Here is a 23383-nt window from a genome sequence, read left to right on the forward strand (position 1 = left end):
TCAGCTAAAAATTGGATTTTTTGCCATCAGGTGAAATATTTGTTCTATCAGATCTTTCAGCTACAACATTATTTCTTGCAAAAAAGTCCCTTCTGCATTTGTAATTTATTTTATTAATAAATAACTGATTCCTGGATGAGAGGATTGTTGTATGAAGTGAGATTGAGTAGATTGGGCCTGTATTGTCAGGAGTTCAGCAGAATGAGAAGTGATCTCATTGAAACGTACAAAATTCTAGGAAACGTTAGTAGGGTAAATGTTGAGAGGATGTCTCCCCTGACTGGAAAGTCTGGTCATAATCTAAGGGTAGGAATCAACCATTTGGGACTGAGACGATTTTTTTGCTCAGATGGTTGTGAATCGTTGGAACTCTCTACCCCAGAGGGCTGTGGATGTGCAGTCATTGAGTATATTTAGGAATCAGATCAACAGATTTTCTTTTTACATTAAGGGAATTGTGGCATATAGGGATGTGTGGAAAAATGGCATTGGTGCAGATCAGCCATGATCTTGTTGCATTATGGAACAAGCTTCAAGGGTCATGTGGCCTACTGGTTCCATTTCTTATATTCTTATGTAACTATCACCTTCAAAACACCTTTTGAAGTTAAAGGATTCAAAATAATTACATTAATTTAACATATCCTTTTCTTTCTCTTGCTGTTGATTTATTAGTTCAGTTACAGTGCATAACAACAACAATAACTTGCACTTGCATACTGCCTTTACCAAAGGCATTTCACAGGAGTGTTATCTAAGAAAATTTGACACTGAGTCATGTAAGAACATATTCAAACAGCTGAGCCAAAGTTAGGTCAAGGTAGTACTTTTAAGGAGCCTCTTAAAGAGGAGAGAGAGGTAGGAAGGTGGAGAATTTTAGGGAGTGCCTTCCAGAGAAAAGGGCCAATGCACTTGAAGGCACTTGCACCAATGGTGAAGTGATGAAAATCAGAGATGAGCAAGAGGCGGGAATTGGAACTGAGCTGATACCTTGGAGGGGTGTAGGGCTGAAGGAGTTTACAGAGGTAGGGTGGCGCAAGCCCATGGCAGGATTTGAAAACAAGAATGAATATTCTAAAATCGAGACATTGCCAGATCTGCAGCCAAAGTAGGTCATCAAGCACAGGGGTGATGGGTGACTGGACTGGTGCAATTAGGATACAGCTAGCAGAATTTTGGATGAGTTTAGTTTATGAAGGGTGCAAACTGGGGAGTGAGCCAAGAGACCATTGGAATAGTTGAATTTAGAAGTGACAAAGGCAGGTTTAAGCAGAGGAGTTGAGATGGGCAGAGAGGGGAACTAGGTGGTATCAGTGTTCGAGGAGATATGGAATTGGAAGCTCAGCTCAACATCAAATAGGATGCCATAACTGGGAAGTATGATAAATTAACATTCATTATAAGAACATTAACAGCATGTGTTAATTAATACATTTCAATTACTTTATCATCAGTTCGTAAATCTCAAAAGAAGTTATCCCAATAATGTCATCATAACCTTCACATTTAAACAAAAATATTCAAAAAATGAAACCTAAATTAGCAAAGATCTTGAACAATGGGCCAGTAGTTTTCTCCCCCCAGTGAATAGCTAAGCCATATAAAACAAGAAGGTCCTAGACTCAATATTATATACCATATTGACTTGTTTGATTTCAGCTGGAACAATGGTAAGCAAACATCAATTGGCTTCACTGTTATGGACTTCAGGGAGATGGAAATTGGCCAAGATTTATGTTCCTGATTGTTACACTTCCTAGAAGCACAAATATAGGGATTTTTGGGAAGGCAGAAATGGACTGGTCTACAGTTTACCTCCACCCAAATCCATTAGCTGAATAGTTTGCAAATATGCACGGTCAAGTCCTGTAGAATAACTGTACAGTTTGATGAGTTATTGAGATTGACCACTATCTAAACACTGTACTCCACTGTACAGGACATGATAAATGGGGAAAAAATTGACAAGGAAACAAGTGAAAAGAAAGATTTGTACAGTTTAAAGGATTAACAGCTTCTTTGCAGGACTAATTTATCAACTCACAGATCTTTAACGTGAGCAAGATAAACTGGAGAAGAGCAAAATGTTGCACAGAATCTTCTGCTCTCACTGCTGGTGAGCATGGAGGCAGGAAGAGCATTTACAGAGGTAGGCTAGTGATGTTCCTGAACCCCATCACCTTTCTGCCTCCACCAGAATTAAGTTCTGAGCAGGAAGGCCCAAGGTCGACCTTCCAGCCCGATGCCAATTGAGGCCCTTGAGTGTTAACCTGGTGAAGCTACTACACTGGACTACTTCCATGCCAAACAGCATGAGCATCAAGTGATAGACAGAGCTAAGCAACTCAACAACCATCAGGTCAAACTAAGCTCTGCAGCCCTGCCACATCCAGTCATGAATGGTGATGGACAATTAAACAACTCACTGAAGGAGGAGGCTCCACAAATATCCCCATCCTTAATAATGGAGGAGCCCAGCACATCAGTGTAAAATATAAGGCTGAAGCATTCACAATAAATCTTCAGCCAGAAGTGCCAAGTGGATGATCCATCTCGGCCTCCTCCAGAGGACCGCAGCATCACAGATGCCCAGTGTTCAGCCAATTTGATTCACTGCACTAGATTTTGATCGCCATTTGATATCAAGAAATGTCTTAAGGCATTGGATGCTGCAAAGGCTATGGCCCCTGACAATATTCCGGCAATAGTACTGAAGACTTGTGCTCCAGAACTTGCTGTATCCCTAGCCAAGCTGTTCCAGTACAGCTACAACATTGGCATCTACCTGGCTATGTGGAAAATTGCCCACATAGCAGGACAAATCCAACTGGCCAATTACAGCCCAATCTACTCTCAATCATCAGTAAAGTGACGGAAGGGGTCATCAACAGTGCTATATATTGGCACTTTCTAAGCAATGACCTACTCACTGATGCTCAGTTTGGGTTCCGCCAGGGCCAGTCAGCTCCTGACTTCATTGCAGCCTTGGTTCAAACATGGATGAAAGAGCTGAACTCCAGAGGTGACATCAAGCCAGCATTTGACCAAGTGAGGCATCAAGGAGCCCTGGCAAAACTGGAGTCAATGGAAATCATGGGGAAAACTCTCCGTTGGTTGGCACAAAGGAAGATGGTTATGATTTTTGGAGGTCAGACATCTCAGATTCAGGACTTTACTGCAGGAGTTCCTCAGGGTAGTGTTCTAGGGCCAACCATCTTCAGGTGCTTCATCAATGACCTTCTTTCCATCATAAGGTCAGAAGTGGGGATGCTCGCTGGTGATTGCACAATGTTCATGGCAGTTCGATATGCTCCGACACTGAAGCAGACCATGTCCAAATGCAGCAAAACCTGGACAATATCCAGGCTTGGGCTGACAAGTGCAAGAAACATTTGCACCACACAAGTGCCAGGCAATGACCATCTCCAACAAGAGAAAACCCAACCATCGTCCCTTGATATTCAATAGCATTACCATCACTGAATCCCCCACTATCAACATCCTGAGGGTTACCATTGACCAGAAACTGAATGCTGTGGCTACAAGAGCAAGTCAGAGGCTAGGAATTCTGTGGCGAGTGATTCACCTCCTGATTCCCCACGCATGTCCACTATTTACAAGGCACAGGTCAGAAATGTGATAGAATACTCTCCACTTGCTTGGATGAGTGCAGCTCCGACAACACTCAAGAAGCTTGACACCATCCAGAACAAAGCAGTCCACTTGATTGGCTCATCTTCCACAAACATTCACTGCCTCTACCACTGATGAACAGAGGCAGCAGTGTGTACCATCTGCAAGATATCCTGCAGAAACCCATCAAGGCTCCTTAGGCAGCAACTTCCAAACCCATGACCACTTCCATCTAGAAGGGCAAGGGCAGCAGAGACATGGGAACACCACCAGCTGAAAGTTCCCCTCCAAGCCACTCACCATCCTGACTTGGAAATATATCGCCATTCCTTCACTATCGTGAAATCCTGGAACTCCCTCCCTAACAGCATGGTGGGTGTGCCTACACTACAGGGATTGCTGTCGATCAAGAAGGCAGCTCACCACCACCTTATCAATGGCAATTAGGGATGGGCAATAAATGCTGGCCCAACCAGCGATGCCCATTGCCCGTAAATGAATTCTAAAAATATCAAAAAAATACAAATATAATTCCTTTATTCAGAAAGGGAGGGAGATTCAAAGCAGGAAACTACAGATGTTAGCTTAACATCTGTCATAGGGAAAATGTTAGAAGCTATTATTAAAGACGTTGTAACAAGGCACTTAGACAAATTCAAGGTAATCAGGCAGAGTCAACACGGTTTTGTGAGAAGGAAATCATGCTCAACCAATTTATTGGAGTTCTTTGAAGAAGTAACATGTGCTGTGGATGAAGGGAAACTGGTGGATGTACTATACCTAGATTCCCAGAAGACATTTGATCAGGTGCCACATCAAAGGTTATTGCAGAAAATAAAAGCTCATGGTATAGGGGTATGTTACATATTGGCAGTGATAAAGATTGGCTTGCGAACAGGAAACAGAGAGAAAGCATAAATGAGTCATTTTTTGGTTGGTAAGATGTAACGAATGATGTGCCCTCTGCTTTTACAATTTATATAAATGGCTTGGTTGAAGGGACCAAAGGTATGGTTGCTAAATTTGCTGATGATGAAAAGATTGGTCGGATGTAAATTGTGAAGAAGATATAAGGAGGGTACAAAAGGATAGGTTAAGTGAGTGGGCAGAGATCTAGAAAATGGAGCGTTATGTGGGAAAATGTGAAATTGTCTATTTTGTGAGGAAGAATAAGAAAGCATATTATCTAATTGGTGAGAGATTGCAGAGCTCTGAGATGCAGATAGATATGGGTGTCTTAGTGCATGAATCACAAAAGGTTAGTAAGCAGGTACAGAAAATAATTAGGACAGCTAATAGAATGTTATGATTTATTGTGAGGGGAATTGAATATAAAAGTAGGGAAGGTTACGTTTCATTTGCACAGGGCTTTGGTGAGGCTACACCTGGGGCAGAATTTTGCCATCGGTGAGCAGGGGACTCGCCGACGTGTAAAATGATGCGGGATGACATCGGGCGGAACCCCCGATGTCATCCTGCCCCATTTAAATTTTCAGGAAGGTGGGGGCGCAGCAAAATCAGCTGCGGGCCCGCCGACCTGTCAATGGCCAATTGAGGCCATTGGCAGGAACATTTAAACAATTAAAGGACCTGCCCATCCAACCTTAAGGTGGTGGGCAGGCCAAGCGCCCCGGCGGCAAATAGAGAAAACATGAAACCTCATCCAGCGGCGGGATGAGGTTTCATGCAGGGTTTTAAAAACTTTAATAAAGTTTTTCTATAAATTATGAACATGTCCCATCACATGAGGGGGACACGTTAGGGAATTTTCTTTCTATTTTTAATATTTTTCAAAGTGGAAGCAATCTCCCTCAGGCTGCACTTAGCCTCAGGGAGATGTGCACTCTTTCGTGTGCAAGCGTGAAAGAGCGCACTCTCGCTTTTAAGGAATCCCCCCACCCCGCCCACGCAGGAAGTGCATAGCGCTTCCCACTTGATATCATGCTGGGCGGGCCTTAATTGGCCTGCCCAAGTAAAATGGCGGTGTGGCCCACTTCACTGGCGGGGATCGACTACCCGCCTGTCAGAGATTGGGTCAGGCCTGCTTGCCTGATAGGTAGAAAATTCTGCCGTTGAAGTACTGTACACAGTATTAGTCTCCTTACTTAAGGAATAATATAAATGCATTGGAAGCAGTTCAGAGAAGTCTACTAGACTAATACCTGGGATGGGGGGGTTGTCTTATGAGGAAAAGTTGGACAGGTTAGGCCTGTATCTGCTGGAGTTGAGAGGAGTAAGAGGTGACTTGATTGAAGCATATAAGATCCTGAGGGGTCTTGACAGGATGGATGTGGAAAGGATGTTTCCTCTTGTGGGAGAATCTAGAATTAGGAGTCACTATTTAAAAATAAAGGATTGCCATTTAAGACAGAGATGAGCAGAAATTTTTTTCTCACAGAAGGTAGTGAGCCTTGGAACTCTCTTCCTCAAAAGGCAGTGGAAGCAGAGTCTTTGAGTATGTTTAAGGCACAGCTAGATAGATTCTTGATAAGCAAGGGGGTGAAAGGTTACTGGGGGTAAGTGGGAATGCGGAGTTGTGGTTACAATCAGATCAGCCACGATCTTATTGAATGGTGGAACAGGCTCGAGGGGCCAAAGGCTCTTAATTCATATGTTTGTAGCTATAGAAGTAGCTATGTTAGAAGCAAGGGGCTTCTTATTTGTTGAAAAACTCTCAACAATACAAAGAAGAGCAGTTTAGAAGAAGTATGTTTTCACATCAAATTTATGCAACAAACGTTATTGTTGTAAGATGTTTAAAAATGAACAAGAATTTCTTCAAGAAAGTGTCTCCAGTTATGCAAACATATCCTGCAGGTTCCTACAGTTCAGACAGAAAATAACAGTAAATGCAACCAGCTCACAACTATCTGGTTTAAAAACTAGTGCAGTAATCAGGAACTAAAAACTAAACTGCTGTGTGAGCACATTAAGCCAGTAGTTTATCTTTAAATATTTATTCCTCTTGCAATTATGAAACCTTGCATAGAGCAATCAAGGATCATATACATAAAAGCAAAAAACTGCAGATGCTGGAAATTCAAAACAAAAACAAAAATACCTGGAAAAACTCAGCAGATCTGGCAGCATCTGCGGAGAGGAACACAGTTAATGTTTCGAATGACCCTTCAACAGAACCAAGGAAAAATAGAAGAGAGGTGAAATATAAGCTGGTTTAAGGGGGAGTGGGACAAGTAGAGCTGGATAGAGGGCCAGTGATAGATGGAGATAACCAAAAGATGTCACAGACAAAAGGACAAAGAGGTGTTGAAGGTGGTGATATTATCTAAGAAATGTGCTAATTAAGGGTAGAAAGCAGGAAAAGCAAGGTACAGATAGCCCTAGTGGGGGTGGGGTGGGATGAAGGAATCAAAAAAGGCTAAAAGGTAGAGATAAAACAATGGATGGAAATACATTTAAAAATAATGGAAGTAGGTGGGAAAAGAAAAATCTATATAAATTATTGAAAAAAAAAGGGGGGCGGAATCGGAAAGGGGGTGGGGATGGAGGAGAGAGTTCATGATCTAAAATTGTTGAACTCAATAAAAGTGCCTGTAAATTACCTAGTCAGAAGATGAGATGCTGTTCCTCCAGTTTGCGTTGGATCATATAGTCTTTGTTTTAAAAGGATACAGTAGTTCGTGCTTTATCGTCGGGCCATAAGGGATGCATTTTAATGTTCATTCATATCCAGTGACAACTTTTATCCTAAGAATACTTAAATGATTTCTTCCATGTATTGACACAGGCCACTTGAGTGTGATGTGACCCTGAACACTAGGAAGTAAAGGTTCCGTGTCACAGAGCAGAGATTTAACCAGATTTCAGCGCTACCTTGTTCCACTTCTGATCTGCAATACACTAAGCAAGGATGCATTGAATGAAAGCTGGACAGTCTCAGGCATGCAAGTCAAATTAAAACACATCTTGGAATGCCTTTGGAGAGCATCAAAGCCTTTATGATCATAGCCTTTGCTGCTCTGGGGACGAAGAAGAGACAATGTAGAAAGGAAAAGGAAACACAAAAGGCATACATGGGTATGCAGGTAAGCAACAGAGTGGCCCAGAACCCAAACCACTCTTTGATGCCTGTTGAAACTGAGGTAATAGTTCATAAGATGCTTACAAACACCAACCTGCATGTTAGATTCAGGTTCTTACAGAAGATGGCATAGCACTGCATTTGCCTCTCTGGTGACCCAGACCTAGATTAGCTACCCTTAGCTAATTCCAGATAGCTACACTTCGAGCTGCAGAAGTGTCTGGCATCTTGATCATTCTTTCATGCCATATTTTAAGCAGTATCACTGAAAGTTTGAAATACAGACATTAGGTGATTCTGATGAAACATCCAAAATTTAAATTTATAAGGTATTCTAACATTTTAGCGATATCCTGTAGGTCTGTGGTTACTGCACTTTTTGGGATGAAGAGCCCCTATCAGCAGTGGCTAACAATCACTTTTACATTAATGTGCTGACCTACAAGATCATTACCACCAGGTATCCTTAGAATTTAGGTATGCTGCATGCCAGAACTGCAAGGAATTGCACACAGAATGGGCATACTTCCCAAATACATATTTAATCCCATGCCCATGTCCATCTGTTTAAACACGCACTGGAAAAATAAATTATGATGGGAACTCAGAACATTTCTGACAAGCTAATTTTCTACATTCGGATGTAAAATTACCACTGAAAAATAGGTGGTAATGGTCAGGAAATCCAGGTTCACTTTCCTAACTTAATGTTCTTTTAAATCTCTGAATTCAGCTTGTAACACAAAATTTGCCACTAAATAAAAATTTGGCACTGCAAAAGGTATACAAACCACAACATACTTAGTGGTCATATAAACACTGACATAGTATAAATGGAGGGAGCTCCACAATTCTCTTCCAAATAAAAAGTACTATTCACATAATTCTCCTCCAAATAAAAGGTGTTGCCATGGGAACTCATATGGTTCCTAGCTATGCCTACCTTTTTATGGCTTACATGGAACATTCTCTGTTCCAGTTCTACTCAGTCCCCTCCCTCACCTCTTTTTCTGTTATGTTAGTGACTGTATCAATGTTGCTTCCTACTCTCATCCCAAACTCATAAAATTCATCAACTTTACTTCAAATCTTCACCCTTACTTCACTTTCACATGGTCCATCTCTGATTCTTCCCTTCCTCCACTTCTCTATCTCCACTTCAGGCCGTCAAGCAATGTGTGCTATAATTCCCTGACTTCCAAAACTACTTTGATTACACTTTCCTCCATCCCACTTCCTGTAAGGACTTTATTCCATTCTCCAAGTTTCTCTGTAGAATCTCCACATTACATGCCAGTGTTTCCTATATGTATTCTTTTTCCATCAACTGAGGATTCCCCTCCACCACAATAGAGTTTCCCTTGGCCCTTGTCGTCATTTTCCAACCCAACAGACCCCACATTCAACAGATCATCCTCTGAAATTTCCATCACCTCCAGCCTGTTACCACCACCGGCCACATCTTTCTCTCCTCTTCCCTTTCAGCATTCTGAAGAGACCCTCCCCACTACCTCCCACTGTTCCATTCTTCTATCAGCCCCAGCAACCACTTGCCATGCAAGTGCAGAAGATGCAACACCTACCACAAGAACACAAGAACAAAAGAAACAAGAGCAGGAGTATACCATATGGCCCAACAGGTCTATTCTGCCAATCAATATGATCATGGCTGATCTTGGGCTTCAACTTCATTTCACTGCCTGCTCCCCATGTCCCTTAATTCTCTGAGACACCAAAAATGTGTCTATCCCAGTCTTAAATGTATTCAACCATAGAGCATCCACAACCCTCGGGAGTAGAGAATTCTGCCCTTTCACCTCCTCCCTTCACAATATCCTGGGCCACAAAAATTCTTTCCAGGTGAAATAGTAAGTTACTTATACTTCTTTCAATTTCATATACTGTATTCTTTGCTCACAAAGTGGCCTCTGCTTCAACGGGGACACCAAATGGATATCAGGTGATTGCTTTGCTGAACATCTTCATTCAGTCTGCAAGCATAACTCTGAGTTTCCAGTCACTTACCATTTTAATTCTCTGTCTTATTCCTACTCTGAACACTGTCCTCAACTTACTGCACTGTTCCAGTGAAGCTCAACAGAAGCTCGAGGAACAGCACCTCATCTTTCCATTAGGCACTTTACAACCTTCTGGATTCAACACTGAGTTTAGCAATCTCAGATTTGGACTACAGTTTCCATTTTTGTTCAGACAAAAGTTGCCCTTCTCCTTACTAAACATTACTGACATTCATTTTTGTTCTTCCACATGCTCTCCATGCCTTTCCCTGCCTCCATACTTGCTTAAAACCTAATATTTTCCAATTTTTCCTCTCAGCCATTGATCTGAAATGGCAATTGTCTTCCTCTCTCCACAGATGCTGTTTGGCCTGCTGAGTATTTCCAGCATTTTACTCTTACATTTCAGATTTTCAGGACCTGCAGTACATTTACCGTTAAAATCTCTAAGATTTGCTCTTCAAGCTGACATCAACTGAAGCCTTCTTTATATTACCTTCTGACTATCATCTTTCAAATATTTTCCCTTCATCCTCGCTTTACATTGTCAATCTAAACAAGTCAACCTTCTTAAAAATCAAGCCACTAGATATAATCAGCATTTAAAAAAAATGTTCAATTGTACTTTTATTCCAACAGGGGCTGAAAATCCATAGATCTAGCACTCAGCATATGTGCTAGAATGGGCTGTCTGTGATCTCCAGCACAGACCCTACCAACATATGTGGGCTTGGGGAGATGCCAACTATTGTAAATTTCTGAGACAGAGAACCAGGCCTCAGTGTCTCTTACTATATCGGGGCAGTTTGGAAGGGAGGTGGGGGGGTGGGAGTGGTGTAGGTGCGAGTCAGGATTCTCTGAAAATATTCTTTCAGCATCCCTTAAACATCTATTGGACCCCATTAACAAGGAAAACAAAATTCCAACAATTTTTAAAAACATTTTAATATCCTTGAGGGTCCAGATCACTGCCCAGACCTGGACCCCATCCCCCGACTGTACCTCCAGAAGGAATCCTTTTTCAGCTGTTGACAGTTTGCTCCCAAGTAGCATAGCAGCCCATTACTGCTCCACCAGGCTGCAGACAAGGAAACTCCCATTCTGGGAGCTCCCTCCCCTGGCCTTGTCTTTTTGCTATGGGGAACCATGATGAGGCAGTCAGGGGATCTATCCAAATAAGGGCCCATAGAAACTGGTGGGGAAGGCAGGGGCCAGATACATTTGGTCCTGGCCGAATTTTAAAACCTCTTTGCAACACTCTTAGTAAATTTATGGCAGGAGCACATCAAAAGGGCCAAAGTTTTGCAGTCCCATACTACGATTAGGTCAAATTATGAGAAGTTACTGTGCATAACAGTGTAACTGTGATGAATTAATGTGTATTGTTGAGGATGTTGTTCTTGTGAAGTATAGGCCAATGGCTGTATTTTAATTAGTGTGAATGTATATCCATTATATTATGCTAGCATAGTTGGATGATCAAAACTTGAACAGAAGCTTTTAAGAGTTTAAAAATTAACACTGGTGGTCACAATAAACCAATGAACTATACCGTATTTGATACTTTGACTAGCAGAGCCAAAATAGGAGATGCATTCCTGTGAAATCAGTAATACAGTATAAGCAAGTTACAGATACATTTGTGACATTAATTAATGGACAAAGTACAAACAACTTAGATCAATCAATGCTTTCTGCATTTACCATACAATATTATTAAAATAATAATAAAAATGATTTGGCACTGTCATGATCTTAGCAAAGGCAAAGCAGTTATTAATATTAGGGCATTAAAGCTATAAACTGGAACTAAATGGGTCCAGTGATGATATTCAGTCATATTTTATTTCTTTCTTTGGAATAAACACCCAATTGAGGCAAAACATTTCTCTCATCCACAGCAATACAGTTAGCAGCATACAGAAATCAAAATAACATGCTCGAATTGTGTGGTGCCATGGATTGATGTCTGTGACCTGTGAATAAAATCTGATAATGGATATTCTTTTAAATCCAATAAAGTATGTCATTCAGTGGACAGAGAGGGATCTTATACTTCTTTTCATATTGTCAGATCAAAGCAGAAAGACTCTTCATACACTGTATTTCATACTTTGATGCACAAATCCCTTATTGGGTATACGGGAAACAGTAGCTCAGAAAAGCATTTTCACCTGTCGAGCTCTAAACTATTATTCCGAGTTATTTTCACAAACACTAAGGGGGATAATTTCAACTTAGTTACCCAGAAGTCAGGGTTGCCCTGCATGCTATGAAATTTTAAATTGCCTTGGATTGGATTACAGTTAGGCGAGGATGGCTTTGGAGGAGGCCGCAGGACTCGATAGGTCTCTGCTTCCCCCTGTGTGGAGCGGTTGGAGGATGGTGGTGGTGGCGGTTGTGACGATCTCAGGGGCTCAGGTGCTTGGGGTGGGGAGGGAGTTCAGAATCTAATGGCGGAGAACAGAAGGGTTGGGGGCGGCATCCAATCACAGGGGATATGCAAGAAAGGAATGCTGGATTCAGCTTGTAGGGAAAGGCACCTACCTCCTGATCCAGCAGTCTTTTGCCTCGGTTTATCTGGTGGATTTCCCAAGTTAAATTCCAAATGATAAACACAAATGAGGCACACAGCCTCAATATAATATTTAAAATACCAACCCACCTCACTGGATTGGGTTTTTCACCCACCCACCCATCCAACCTCCATTAAAACTGGGAAAAGGCGGGTTGGGTTCAGAATTCAGACTTTTAACACTTTACCCTAACGCAACCCAAATGCCCATTTTTTGGGGTCAAAATTCCCCTTTAAGACCTCAATCAAAGTCCACAACCTCAACACTTAGGGTGAAATTGTCCCAGATTTGCACTAAGTGCGGTAGCGGGCAGGGAAAAGGATGTTTAAACTGCTGGCAATGGCGGGTTTTCATGCCGTATCATCCCAATCCCACCTCATTAATAATGCAGCTACAGGAAACACACCTTCTCAGTGATGGGCAACCTACAATTTGCCTGCCAAGCCATTACCTCGCTGCTTCCTCATGCAAGGCACCATATTTAAAGTGGAGCCACACACACAGTTCTCAATGCCCTGGACTGCTACAGTGAAGACATGGCCCCAAAAGTGAAGAAGAATGCAGCTCCCAGATTCAGTGACACATCCCTGGGGCGTCTTCTGGATGCCATGGAGGCCCGTCATGATGTCTTCTACCCCTGCTCTGGCCACAGGAGGGCCATCAGTCTCACCAATCCGGCTTGGGAAACGGTGACAGAGGTGTTCAGTGCCAATGCTGCACACAAGAGGTCGGCCATCAAGTGCAGAAAAAGGATGAACGATCTCATCCGTGCCATCACGGTAAGATAACCATCTCATTACTCTCAGCTCACACGCTCACAAGCCCATCACATATTCAGTGGCATTTCACTCACTGCCAGCTCAAGGGACATCACCACTCACTCTCTCACACACACCCTCACATTTCCATCTGGCCTCATCTCCTCTGGAGACTGCCCCCTCAGGCCTCACCATCTTGAGGCCACTTGCACGAATCAACTTGTGCCCCCACACACATTCTGGGACATCCCCTTCCTCAGTACAGCCCTTGCCTGCAGCCTCTTCCCTTGCCTGAGGCCACTTCTCCCTCTTCCCCAAGCAAACCCTTGCCCTGTAGCCGTTGAAAAGCCATCCCTGCCTCATGGCTGGTCTGGTAGGTAGAGACCTGCCTGTGAGCCCCCCTAAAAGTGATGTGGTGCTGCCCGAAGCAAGGTAGGCAAACCAATCTTGAAGTCCCGAGCGAAGTGCAGCTCGCCGGGTGCGTGTCACTAATGTACAGTTCTGAAACACATCAGCATGCAATCCGGCAGGCATGCCCAGATGATCCAGTGTGGGGGCAAAGATTCCAGTGAACAAAGCTTATAATGAGATGCCAAATTAGGTTCCTGATGTGCGGCGGTGGGAAACATGGCCCGCCATCGATAAGTGGAGCAGACGATCGCAAACTGGTTTCACGATGGCGTAACACTGATTTTTGGCCTTCTCGCCACATTGTCCACTCATGCCTGCCATGATGCCCAACGCCAATGGGGACGGAAAATTCCAACCTTAGTTTTTTTCTTTAGATACTATACTAGTTAGTATAATGCCAGAGTATGCATCTGAGCCAACTGTAACAACTGACCGTGCTGACAGCTAGGAGCACAGAAAAAGAGAGAAAATTATTCACAGATATGAATGGGCAAGTGACAGATTTCCTTTAGCCTCGTAAATTCTTCTGATTCAGTGCACTGTGGTTACTCTATTTTTGAACTTTTGTACATAGCAGAAAATGTTCCAGGCAATTCTGAGAATGAGATTCACAGGCAGTAAAGGTGCTTCATGAAGCTTCACTGTTTTGAGCAGATGAATGAGTAGAACAAACATCAATTGAGCTATGAAAGTGGTTTGTACTGGAAACAGCTTTGTTTCAAGTAGGAGAAGGAACAAGAAACTGATACTTGGATGGGAGCAGCAACGGTGATGCAATTTCAGAAGATAATTGGAGCAGTGGTTCACTTTTGGTGAGAACACTGGCAACAATTTGATTTGACAGGAGCAACAGCAGATATCTTTAGTAAAATATTATAAATTGTTTTTTAAAAATCCTAAAAATGTGAGAAGTTTGTAAACACATTTAAATCAAAGCATTAGCTGCATAGTTAAGTTTGAAAGTGAAGTTAGAGCAACGATTGTGTACTGCAATATTAATAGTTATCAGAAAAGCAAAATCGCTATTTTCAAATTAACAATGTTGTTTCTTAATCAAGACGCGAATAGAGAAGGAACAGCAATTGGAAAGTAGCGTCCCTGTGTAAATGAGGATTAGTGAATTTGAAAAAAATGTGTCTAATATTAGCAGAGATAACTGATGGAGAACAGCTATAAAAGACATTGAGAAACAAAAAGAAATTTTGAGTGACCATATACAAGTTCAAAGTCCTTTTTGAAATGGAAGTAGCAAAGCTACATGAGATAGTAAGGTCATGGGAGTAGCCGTGAATATGGGTTGGGGAATTTATGTAAAGGGAAAGATTAAGGGAGGATAGGAGGATAGTGAACTCAGAGGAGACAGAACATGGTGAATTGGGATGGAGACTAAAATCGCTGAGGTTAACAAATCACTCGGTACAGAAGTTGAAGGAGGAAAGCAATGAAGATACCTCAGTGACAGAGCTGGCATGGTACTTGGGTGGGCAGTAGCGGATGAGAGTTTTATGTGAGAGGGCAGAGGCTTGGAACAAAGTGAGATACACATTGTTAGTTGTATACCTAAGAAATAACTAAAGAAGAAGGTGCCAGAGGAGTAGGGTCAGGGCAGGGTGTGATTTGGTGATAAGAACCATACTGCCACCACAGTATTTGGGTGGCCAAGTGGTGGAATCAACACTTAGGGGAAGATGTCATGATCCTTTGGCCAGGTTCTTGTCAGGTCACGGTTTTGATTCAATCATCCACAATAAGCTCATAGAGAGCAAGGCCCTTGTTATGAAGTGAATGGACTTTCTAAAGGGAGAGGCAAAGAAGGGCCATGATAGCTGAGGTGGCAGAGTTCACGATGGCAATATTGGGTGGGGGGGGGGGGGTGCTTGTGGGACAGCAAGGAGGTGGGAACCATAAGTGCCCAGCAGGCTGTCGGTTGGGATTTGGCTAGAAGTAGGATGGGACAGTTGGGATTTCTGCTTATAAAGAGGCAGCGATGCATGCCTTAATGGGGCCATCAGAAGGTACCAAGAGAGACGTAGCGGGAAGCAATAAATCTTATCTAAGCAAACTTGGAACAGTCAAGGACTGTTGAAGGTTTGGGTTACAAATTTGGGATGGTAAAGTACTTGATAGGGAAGAAATGAAAAGAGACATGAAGATAGGGGAAAGGGAGGATTCTAGGAGGAGTAAATAAGAGAAATTGAAAATCAATTTGAAGAGAAAAGTAGAAATAGAGTGATGGGCTCAGGTCCGAAGTGGCAGATAAAACATACATGTAAATGAACACAGGGAAGCTGAAGTTGCATCAGTCTGGTTATATAGCAAGATTAGGACATGTAAATCCTGGTTATAAATAGGGAATAGAGTGGAGGAAATTGGAAGAGTCAAGTGGTGGGATAAATTTGATGTAGGTCGGATGGAGTCAGCATGAAGCATCGATGAACTGACGTCCGGGTTTGTAGACTAGTGTGATGGGCAAGTGAGACCAGGAGCTATTTGATGGAAGTATTTCCCTGGGAATGAAGATCTGGGAGATGTGCAGAATCGGTTGTGGGGCACTAAAATGGTGGCAAAGATGGAAATCACCATAAGATCCAGAAGCAGAGGAGAAGTGTATTTAGACCCAGGTGAGTGAAACTCTGGCTAGAAATAAGACAGTAGCTGAAGCAGAAAAATCATTGGGACCAGTAGAACAATTACAGGCTCAGAAGGGAACAACAGCAATGGGGAATGGGCTGTAGGGTAAATTAAATTATTTTAAAATTTAAGCAACTGAGCAATAGATTAGAGACAGAGCAGTTGAGTCTTACTGTGAAGTCCAGAAATTTGGACGCCAAATTTGAAAAGAGATCCAGTGCTCACGTTGGAATATAAAGAGCAGGCATGCTTGAGGGACGGACAGTGTGCACTTTAAACCAGCAGTTAACTTGTAGTTAGGGCTAAAATGCATCACTGTTAGAGTCACTGGAACTTAAACAGTAAAAGAGAGGGAACTGTGGGAGAAAGGGCAAAGAGTGGCAGCAGATGGCCAAAGACAGAGGTGTATAGCAAGGAACTCCCTGTCCAGGAGCAATCTTGAATTTTTCAGATTTTTTATTCACTGGGTGGCACGATGAGCAAAATTGTGTCACTTCAGTTGGCTATTTCATGCTTCCAACAAGTACTATACCCTTGTTTCACATTTACATTTGAACATACATTGGCTGGTAGAAAAACCATGAACAACCAAAATATATTTTCCTTTGTTCATTTTCAATAGTATGCATCACAAAAGTGCTTTCTGATTTTTTTTCCTAGATCAAAACTTTATTCTGCGTGCTTTCATATGGCACACAATCCTACAACCTTTTCTTGACAGAAACATTAGGAGCAGGGGGCGGGGCCCGCTCGCCAATGCGCAAAAGGATGCGGGATGATGTCGGGGGGAAACCTACCCCATTTAAATTTTCAGGAAGGTGGGGGCACAGCCAAATCAGCTGTGCGCCTGCCAACCTGTCAATGGTCAATTGAGGCCATTGACAGGATCATTAAAACAATTAAAGGACCTGCCCGTCCAATCTTAAGGTTGGCGGGCAGGCCAGGAGGCCCGGCGGGCAATAGAAAACACATGAAACCTCATCCACTGGCAGGTCAAGGTTTCATGTAGGGTTTAAAAAAGTTTCAGTGAAATTTATTAACATGTCCCATCTCGTGTGACATTGTCACATAAAGGGGACATGTTAAGGATTTTTTTTTCTATTTTTAAAGTTTATACAGCTGTCAGCGATCTCCCTGAGGCAGCACTTAGCCTCAGGGAGATGTGCGCTCTTTCGTGCTCATGTGCACTCTCGCTTTTGGGGAATCCGCCACCCCCCCCACCACCCGCACAGGAAGCGCATAGTGCTTCCCACCTGGCATCATGGCATCACGCCTTAATTGGCCTCCCCACTTAAAATGCCTTAGGAGTTCTGAAGATCGAGTAAGACATAGGCCAGAATTTTCCAGCACCCGCCCCCCCGCCACCCCAGCTCCTGTGGCGGGGCCGGCAAGCCACTGAAACCTCCATTCACATCGGTGGGAGCGGAAGATCCTACCAGCGTGAGGGACTGGAAAATTCCGGATGTGATATTGGCCGCTGCTTCATTCATTTCAATCAGTCACATAACATAGCCTATGCCACTTGTAGTTGTAGAACATTTGAAACCATTTCAATTTAATATAGACTGCTTAGAAGTATAGAAAATTGAATGATGTGTGTAATTAAACTACAATTCATTAAATAGTGCAGAGAAAATAAAATGCAGTCTCTATCTAATTACCAAAGATCAATTTGGGTGTTACACCCTTGCATTTATTTTCATTGATGACAAGGCAACTCAAACATACTCCGTTCAATTGTTTAATATTGTTGTTAATCAAAATATGTTAACACCATCAGAGGTTCCTGAGATGTAAGTTAAATCAGTGACACTACAAAGATAATATGGTGAAGAAACTTTTAGTTGTTTGGTAGTAGAGAACTTGAGTACTGCTGAAAAAAAAGACTTGTTGTCGAAGCTTTTTGTCTTGCACTCATCAGGACAGATGTAAGAATGCCAAATTTCAGAGCGAGCAACAATTTATGCTGCATGAGCAAAGGGTGCTGATTAGTTTGCAAGTCAAATCTGATTGGTTGAGGCGTTGCCATGGTGAATACACCAGGACAATAGTTGATATTACAGTTACGACTGGCACATCTGTTTGACGATTATATGTTGATATTTGTACACAAAAATGTAATTAAAATTTCAATCCAAATGGTAGTTATTGAAAAAATAGATTTGATCTTTTGGGATTTTAGTCTTGCATCCACTGTAAATCCATCAACATTAACGATAACCAGAAATAATAATTTAATGAATAACAAATCATCTTGATCAAACAAGTTGAAAAACAAAGCACTGATTTATTAGATTTGCGAACTGATCAGTCTCCAGCTCACAATCCCAAAATTAGAACAGCTCTTACCTCTTCACGACATCTTCTCCATTCCAGCAAGTTCGCCCATCAGCAGCTGCTAAGTCATTGATACACAGCTGATCAGCCAATCCACCATATAAAGCCCTATATAATCGCAGACTATTGATGAACTCTCTGAAAAATACAGAAAATAAATTGATTTAGAAAAGTGTATAGTTTGCCAAACCATGTGTGATTTGTTTGCCATATTAGCAAACATACCATACAAATTGATATTTGAGATGAAAATTTACATGTTGAACCTAGAAATGTCTGTCGGTGAAATTGGTTGATGAAGGCTTACATCATTGATGATATTCCTATGTTTGTTAGTTAGTGAGGGCATTAACCCATTTATTTTAAATGAAATATCACACCCACATTCAGTTGCCAATATTGGAAAAATCATCTTCAGGTTTTAATAGCTAAAAGTACATTTCAAGGCTGAATACATGTTTATCTGTACTATTGCTTACCTTATAATATTGGTAAGTTAATCTCCCGAATATGTGAAATTGTAGGGAAATACATTATTTTTTTTAAAAAGCAGATTACTGGAGCTAAACCATTCTGAATATAGTTGCACACATTTCTGGAACAAAAGTTGCCAGTTTCACTGAATTTGATCCACATGACAGGTCAGGCAAAAAATCTTAAAATGTACTTGAATTTGTATAATGAGTATCAAACCCAACCACTTAATGAAAGTTGGATATGGAGAAACAACAGGATGGTCCTTTATCAGTCTCCATGGTAAGCTCCTCACACCTAAACCAATGTCTCACCTAAATTTTTTTGTTTGAATGATCTGTTTATTTCAATGTGGGGCACCTTTAAATTCTTTTCTGCACCCATGTACATGCAGTATCTTAAAGGAGACAACTTGCGAGCAGCCTGTACAGTACCTTCCAGGTTGTTACACATTCGTGAACATGCACAGCAATTAATGCCTACCTAAGGGCTTCATCCCACCGCCACTAGTATTAACCCAGTGGTGGGTGGGTGGGCTCACTATGTAGAAATGGGGGTGCTTGCTATGTAGAGCACATGACAAGCAAACTCCTGATTGAGAGACCCAGCATTAGGTAGGGGGACGGCTGAGAGCCAGCTTCAGCCCTTGCTGCCCAAACCCCAGCTCTTGTCCTCTGCGACCCCCATCTGGCCATCACTCGCTTGCTCATCTGTGGCCTGGGATCCAGTGACGATACTAGGCCTCGGGTGTATGTAATACCAGCAGCAGCTACCACCTCCACAGTGCCACTGGTGTTCAACAGAGCTGCGGGCTTCTGATTAGCTGGTAGCTCTTGGTGAGCGGAACTTCCGCTCCAGGGTCTTGATCCTGGGGAAGACCCACTGCTTTCCAGGTAAGTGCCTGAATGGCATTTAATACGGCAGGACTTCCCTAAAAGAGGCAATGTGGGTTCTCGATGACTCTCCAGCCAGCGGGCAAGAACCCTGTCTTCTCCAAGAAATGCCCTTCAACATTCTCCTTGAAGACTTTGATTCAATATAGTCATTTGGACATTTAATATGTTGTTCCTGCTCTACTCCAAATCTTTTTTGAAATAAAATATTTCAAAAATTGAACTTCTGATTTTTTTGGCTCTTTACTGCCTCCAAGTTCAAGTTTCCTGGGGAGTTCCAATGGCACGCCTCCGGGGTTCTCTCCTGCTTCCATTTGGCTTCAGGATATAGTATCTCTGTGGTTTACATGTTTGAAATGCTGGTCAAAACAAAGGTCTGTCCTGTTCCAAGTTTTATTTTACCTGTTATGGACTAGATAGGTCAAATAGGCTTCTGTGCTGTTATGACTCTATAAATCTCTGACCATGACTCTGTCCTTGTACTTTTGACCCATGGTGGTCAGACGCTCCTCTCCATCCAGATCTGCTGCTTTTGCTCTGCAGCATCTTCTTGCCAGCCGCACATACCTGGCGGCCTTGCTGCTCACCATTCATCCAGTCTCAACTTTTGCTGGTCCTACTTTCACCCTGCAGTTATCAGCTATCTCTACCCACCCACATTGTCCCTTGTGATCTAGGACTTCAGCACAACATCCAAAGCTGATTCCTCAATGCAGTACTGAGGGAGTGCTACACTGTAAGAGGTGCAGCCCTTCAGATGAGACATAAATCTCATCTGTAGGACCCATCAGTCTGCTCATATGGGTGTGAAAGATCCCATGGCACTAACTTGAGGCAGAGCAGAGAAGTTTTCCCAGTGCCTTGACCAATATTTATCCCTCAATTCACGTCATAACAAACAGAGGGTGGAATTTTCTGTGCCTGATGGCATTGGGCATGTTTAGCAGCGTGAGAAGGCCGAAAATCGGTTTCACGACATTGTGAAAATCAGTTTGCAGTCATCCGTACAATCCATCGATGGCAGGCCGCGTTTCCTGCCAACGGACATTGGGAATCTCATGGTAATACATCTGCATATATTATATGGCCAGCCCACCAGAATCATCCCTCCCTGCTGGATTGTCCGTCATCACAATGACATGTTTCACAGCAGCATATACAAGGACTGCACTTGGCAGGCTTTGAGGGGAACTGGGGAGTGAGTGCACAGTAATGTTGCACAGTGCTCACCCAGGTTGCCTGTTGGACTTCAAGGTTGAGGCACATTGGGAGGGAGGTGGGGTGGGGGGGGGCAAGGGTTGCCCTGCAGTTGAGGCAACTTGGGGGAGACAAGGACACCCTGCAGTTGAGGTGATTTGGGGATGATGATTAGAGCTGCCCTACAGGTGAAGATAGTGCACAAGCATATGTGGAGTGGGGGCGGAGGGAAGCAGCCACACATTAGGGAAGCCTTGTACAATATGACCTCTGTAGCTGAGGCAGTTCAGATGCAGTCACATTGACATGGGTGGAATCAGGTCTCTAGCTTATCTGCCCACTCAAGCAATGCAGAGGCATGAAAATGCCACCACGTGCTCCAGAGCTTTTCACCCCTTGAGCACAGACTGCAAACTAATGAGCATTTTCATGGGCTGCAGATAGTTGGTCAACCGCGTATGTTGTACAATCTCCTTGCTAAAGCTGGCCATGGAGGCGCTCACAGCCCCTTTCAATGTCATCATCCTGGTTTGGACCAGTCTCCCCCCTGGTTCAAGCTAACAGTGCAGCCTTGCAGTGCGGGTTAGGAGAATGCCTGTGCCTGAGTTGAGAGCATAACATGCAGTCCAATGGACAAAGCTACCGCCAATCGGTCAGGCGGAGTGGGGCGGAGGTGGTTAGGGCTTTGGGCAGCCATGCAGCACATTAATCACTGGCCATCAAAGTGGTGGTCAGCACTCTCTGGGATATGTTAAGGGGCCTTCAGACTGAACCAAGAGAGGTTCTTAGTACACCCAAGCTAAACCTAGTGTCTTTCATCCTGCAGGAGGATTACTTCACAAGAATGGAGCCTGGTGAACTAGTTGTAACTCTTTCGAGTACAAACCCGTCTCCATCTGTTTCAGATGAAGTTACATTGTTTCATAGTTTGCCATTGTGAGATTTGAACTCTTGATCTTGGGGTTACAAACCCAGTACCATAACTACTTGGCTATTTAGGCCAAGCGGTGAACTAGTTGTATGCCTCGTGGTGTATAGACAGTGAAAATGATGGAGAAGAGAGCGACGGAGGTACCTGGCTGCGCAAAGGGAGGAGCAGCATCTTCTGGAAGAAGGGGCGGTTGGGGGTCCTGCGCATGTCCTGAAGAGCCACAGAGAGCCATCGTTGATCAGTGCCAAGCTAAATCCAGAGTCTATAGACATCGCCTTTCATTCCTGCAGACAGGAGAAGGCTGCGCATGTCTAGGGAACTGGTCGGTCACATGTGCCAGCTACTGCAGGATTTGTTGCCATAGGGGACAAGGAGAACATCCACTGCCAGTGGCCATGAAAGAGATCACTGCATTCAATTTTTTATGCCAGTGGCTCCTTTTAGGACTCCACAGATGACCTCTGTGGGATATCACAAGCCTCCACACACAACCGCATCCATGAGGTCACGGCTGCCATCCTCGTGAGGGCACACAACTTTGTGCATTTCAGCCAGCACCAAGAGAGCCAAGATGCAAGACCGAATGGCCTTGCCCAGATCTCGGGTTTCCCACAGGCGCAGGGTGAGATCGACTGCAATCAACTGGCGCTCAGATCTCCATCGCAACAAGTGGTCAACTGTGTCATTCGCTGAATATGCAGCCAGTGTGCAACCACATGCTGCAGGTCTGTGCACAGTTTCCAGGCAGTGTCCACGACTCCTACATTCTCAGTTGGTCACAAATCCCTGACATCTTCCAGGGTCCACAGAGATTGCAGGAATGGCTCCTCAGGGACAAGGGCTACCTGCAGAGGACATGGCTGATGACACCCATGCGGCGGCCTCAGACTGCAGCAGAGCAAAGGTATAATGAGGTTCATGCTGCAACTCGCAATTTGATGGAGCAAACCATCGGGATGCTGAAAATGTGGTTCGGGTGCCTGGACCGGTCTGGTGGAGCCCTGAAATATAGTCCACACAGAGTGTCACGCATGATCGTTATCTGCTGCACCCTTTACAACCTAGTGCTGCAACAGAGAGAGTAGCTGGCTGAGCAGGAGACGGAGGAGCTGGATGTCTCCTCTGATAAGGAGGAAGTCGACGTGGATGAGGGTGAGGAGGTCCTCGAAGGCGACAATGACAACGATGCACTAACCAGATGAAGCAGGCGTGCTCGGGAGGCCATCATCGCTGCTAGATTTCTGGAGGATGGTGATGACATGCAATGTGGACACACTGTAAGATCCTCACATTGCATCTATGAATGCTTGACTCCACTGTGGCTTATGGCAGCACACATACCCTCGGTGATAATGCTCCTGTCATTGAGATGCAGTGGAGGCACTAATAGTCACTTGATTGCAGGAGGATGATACAACATGCAGTGAGGACACTCCATAGATCTTCACATAGCCTCAGAGAATGTCTGATTCCTGTCTGGCC

At 43.4% G+C, this 23383-nt stretch overlaps 1 protein-coding gene across 3 annotated transcripts in view; it reads right to left on the reverse strand.

Moving 5' to 3' along the window:
* Positions 1-23383, reverse strand: part of LOC121283840 (glypican-5-like) — a 1341390-nt gene that overhangs the window by 866702 nt on the left and 451305 nt on the right. For all 3 annotated transcript variants that reach the window (XM_041198623.1, XM_041198622.1, XM_041198621.1), the window contains one exon: positions 18419-18544. In XM_041198623.1, coding sequence (XP_041054557.1) covers positions 18419-18544 — 126 coding nt within the window. The remainder of the gene's footprint in view (positions 1-18418; positions 18545-23383) is intronic.

The sequence above is a fragment of the Carcharodon carcharias genome, chromosome 11 (genome assembly GCF_017639515.1).
Source record: "Carcharodon carcharias isolate sCarCar2 chromosome 11, sCarCar2.pri, whole genome shotgun sequence".
Lineage (NCBI taxonomy): Eukaryota > Metazoa > Chordata > Chondrichthyes > Lamniformes > Lamnidae > Carcharodon > Carcharodon carcharias.